This window comes from Arachis duranensis, chromosome 6 (genome assembly GCF_000817695.3).
Source record: "Arachis duranensis cultivar V14167 chromosome 6, aradu.V14167.gnm2.J7QH, whole genome shotgun sequence".
NCBI classification, from domain to species: Eukaryota; Viridiplantae; Streptophyta; class Magnoliopsida; order Fabales; family Fabaceae; genus Arachis; species Arachis duranensis.
The window spans coordinates 99667851-99670726 of NC_029777.3; the positions used below are offsets into that span (position 1 = coordinate 99667851).

The 2876-nt window shown below is 35.3% G+C and overlaps 1 protein-coding gene across 1 annotated transcript; it reads left to right on the forward strand.

Moving 5' to 3' along the window:
• LOC107495096 (hydroquinone glucosyltransferase) lies at window positions 1-1790 on the forward strand. Its single transcript, XM_016116174.3, has one exon. The coding sequence runs from the start codon at window positions 110-112 to the stop codon at window positions 1535-1537; it is 1428 nt and encodes a 475-aa protein (XP_015971660.1). The 5' UTR covers window positions 1-109; the 3' UTR covers window positions 1538-1790.
• The last annotated feature ends 1086 nt before the right edge of the window (window positions 1791-2876 follow it).

Sequence of the window (2876 nt, forward strand, 5' to 3'; positions counted from 1 at the left end):
GTGGAAGTTGGACACAACTAGTCAACTACTACAGGTAAAAATGTTCCCTATATAGTTTACATATCTCAACCAAAATCAAAACCATAGCTTTTCTCGTACAATCCAATTGATGGCAAAAACAACGCGCATAGCTTTTGTTACCAGTCCTGGCTTGACCCACCTAGTTCCAATACTTGAGTTCTCCAAAAGATTCTTGGAGCTTCACCCAAATTTTCATGTCACTTGCATGATTCCCTCACTTGGGCCACACCCAGATTCAACCAAATCCTACCTTCAAACTCTTCCTTCAAACATTCACTCCGTCCTTCTCCCTCCAATCAACAAACAAGACTTGCCCCAAGGAGCATACCCTGGAGTTCTTATCCAAAAAACCGTTACCCTCTCTCTCCCATCAATTCGTGACACCCTTAAATCCCTCACCTTAAGGGAACCACTTGCAGCTTTGATCGCAGATGCTTTCGCCTTCGAAGCACTTTCATTCGCTAAGGAGTTCAATTTCTTGTCCTACATTTACTTCCCTTCTTCAGTTATGGTTCTTTCATTGTCTTTGCATTTGCCAAAACTTGATGAGCAAGTTACCGGTGAGTACAAAGACCTAAAAGATCCTATCTATTTACCCGGTTGTGTACCAGTTTTCGGGAGAGATCTTCCATCTCCAACGCAAAATCGATCCACTGATGCTTACAAACTCTATCTAGAACGTTGCAAAGGATCGAGTATTGCAAATGGATTCATAATCAATAGCTTCTTGGAATTGGAATCAGCTGCTATGAAAGCACTTGCAAAGGAGAAAAGTTGCTTCAGCTTTTATGATGTTGGACCAATTACACAAAAAAGGTCATCAAGCAATGATGGTGATGAGGAATTAGAGTGTTTAAGATGGTTGGATAAACAGCCACATAGTTCTGTTTTGTATGTTTCTTTCGGAAGCGGCGGAACACTCTCTCAAAGCGCAATCAATGAGCTAGCTTTCGGTTTGGAATTGAGTGGTCAAAGATTTTTATGGGTTCTTAGAGCACCAAGTGATTCATCGAGTGCTGCTTACTTAGACAACCAAAAGAACGAGGATCCTTTGAAATTTTTACCAAGTGGGTTTCTAGAAAGAACCAAAGAGAAAGGTTTGGTTTTGCCATCATGGGCACCCCAAGTACAAATCCTTAGTCACGATTCAGTTGGTGGGTTTTTGAGTCATTGTGGTTGGAACTCGGTGTTGGAAAGTGTGCAAGTGGGAGTTCCAATAATCACATGGCCACTCTTTGCAGAGCAGAGGATGAATGCTGTATTGTTAGTTGATGGACTCAAAGTGGCGGTGAGGCCGAATGTTGGAGAAGATGGTGTTGTTGAAAAGGAGGAAGTTTCAAAGGTGATAAAGTCTCTAATGGAGCAGGAAGAAGGTAAAGCAATGCGCAAAAGAATGGAGGATTTGAAAGCTTATGCTGCTGATGCAGTGAACAAAGATGCTGGTTCTTCAACGCATGCGTTGTCACAATTGGCTAGTGAGTGGGAAAATTTTAGTGGGATTGGAGATAATAATTAATAAAGCCTTTTTCTTTTTTTTTTGGTCAATACACTACTCACACACCCACACTTTGAGGATTTCTTAAACCTCATCCCAGTCTCAGCTGGGGTTTGAACTTGGTGCAGCAATTAATAAAGCCTTTTGAGCTTCGGTTGGTGTGCATGTTATACATTGTTTAATATGGGCCAGCTATGGTGGTTTTTCTCTCTCTTGTTTTTTCTTGGTATTGGACTGATATTGAAGTCAGTAATAAAATTTCTAGTTTGTTTGACACGTTGCACACATAAGTCAAATTTGTTTTCAAGTTAAATTGTTCGTCATTCCGATTACTAGAAAAAAAAATTGTTCCTCAGTCCTCATTTGTTTGTCTTTTTATGTTTTACACTCTACTTCAATTATATTGAAACCCAATAAGAAAATGTTGAAACTCACTATTTAAAAAAGTTAAATGTGATAGAAAATTCACAAAATATACAAAAATTTAAAGGAAAAAAAAATATAATTTTGGAGAGAAATGAGTTTTAATTAAAAAAAAAACTTAAAATTAAGCTCATAGTAAATGTTTCATCTTTTGTTTCTTACTTCCTAGTCTATTTTTTTTAGTTATTGTAGTAGCAAAATTGAGTAATTAAAAATGTTAAAGCACTTTTTGGTTTTGTGATAGAACCATTGTATAGACAAGTAAAGTTGAGTGAGTCTCTCTCTTATTGCATGGAAAATTGGGCAGGAGGTTGAGGAATTATTTCGATTTAATTTCTAAACTATGATATGAACAAGTTAGGTAGAGGAATTCATTTCTTGTTACATTAAGAAATTAGATAAAAAATATAATGATTATCTTTGTATTCAATTTTAATCTATCTTTTTTTTGCTTCTATTTCAATTACAATTTATCTTTTCTATTGATCAATTTCAATTCTTGTTTTATTTATCTTTTTTTTATTACCTATTCCTAATATACCTAGTGACTAAATTGATAAATTTTCAAAATATATTTGATCAATGTCTAATTGAAGATATTAGATTTTATATATGCTATCAATTAATATTGAGTAAAGTATCATTTTTGTCCCCAACGTTTGGGGTAAGTCCCAAAGTTGTCCATAACGTTTCAATCGTCCTATTTAAGTCCTTAACGTTTCAAAACTGACTCAATGTTATCCTGCCGTTAGGGATCCGTTAACAGAATTGACGGCGGGACAAAATTGAGATGATTTTGAAAACGTTAGGGACTTAAATAGAACGAAAACGTTGGGGACAAAAATAATACGCATAGAAATAAATTTTAATTTTATCCTTAAATAATATTAATTTTTTACTATACATAGTATTCAAATATTTTTTAATCACATCTAAG

Bases quoted from the DNA above. Each gene is read 5' to 3' on its own strand.
- LOC107495096 (XM_016116174.3), top strand. From the start codon at position 110: ATGGCAAAAACAACGCGCATAGCTTTTGTTACCAGTCCTGGCTTGACC.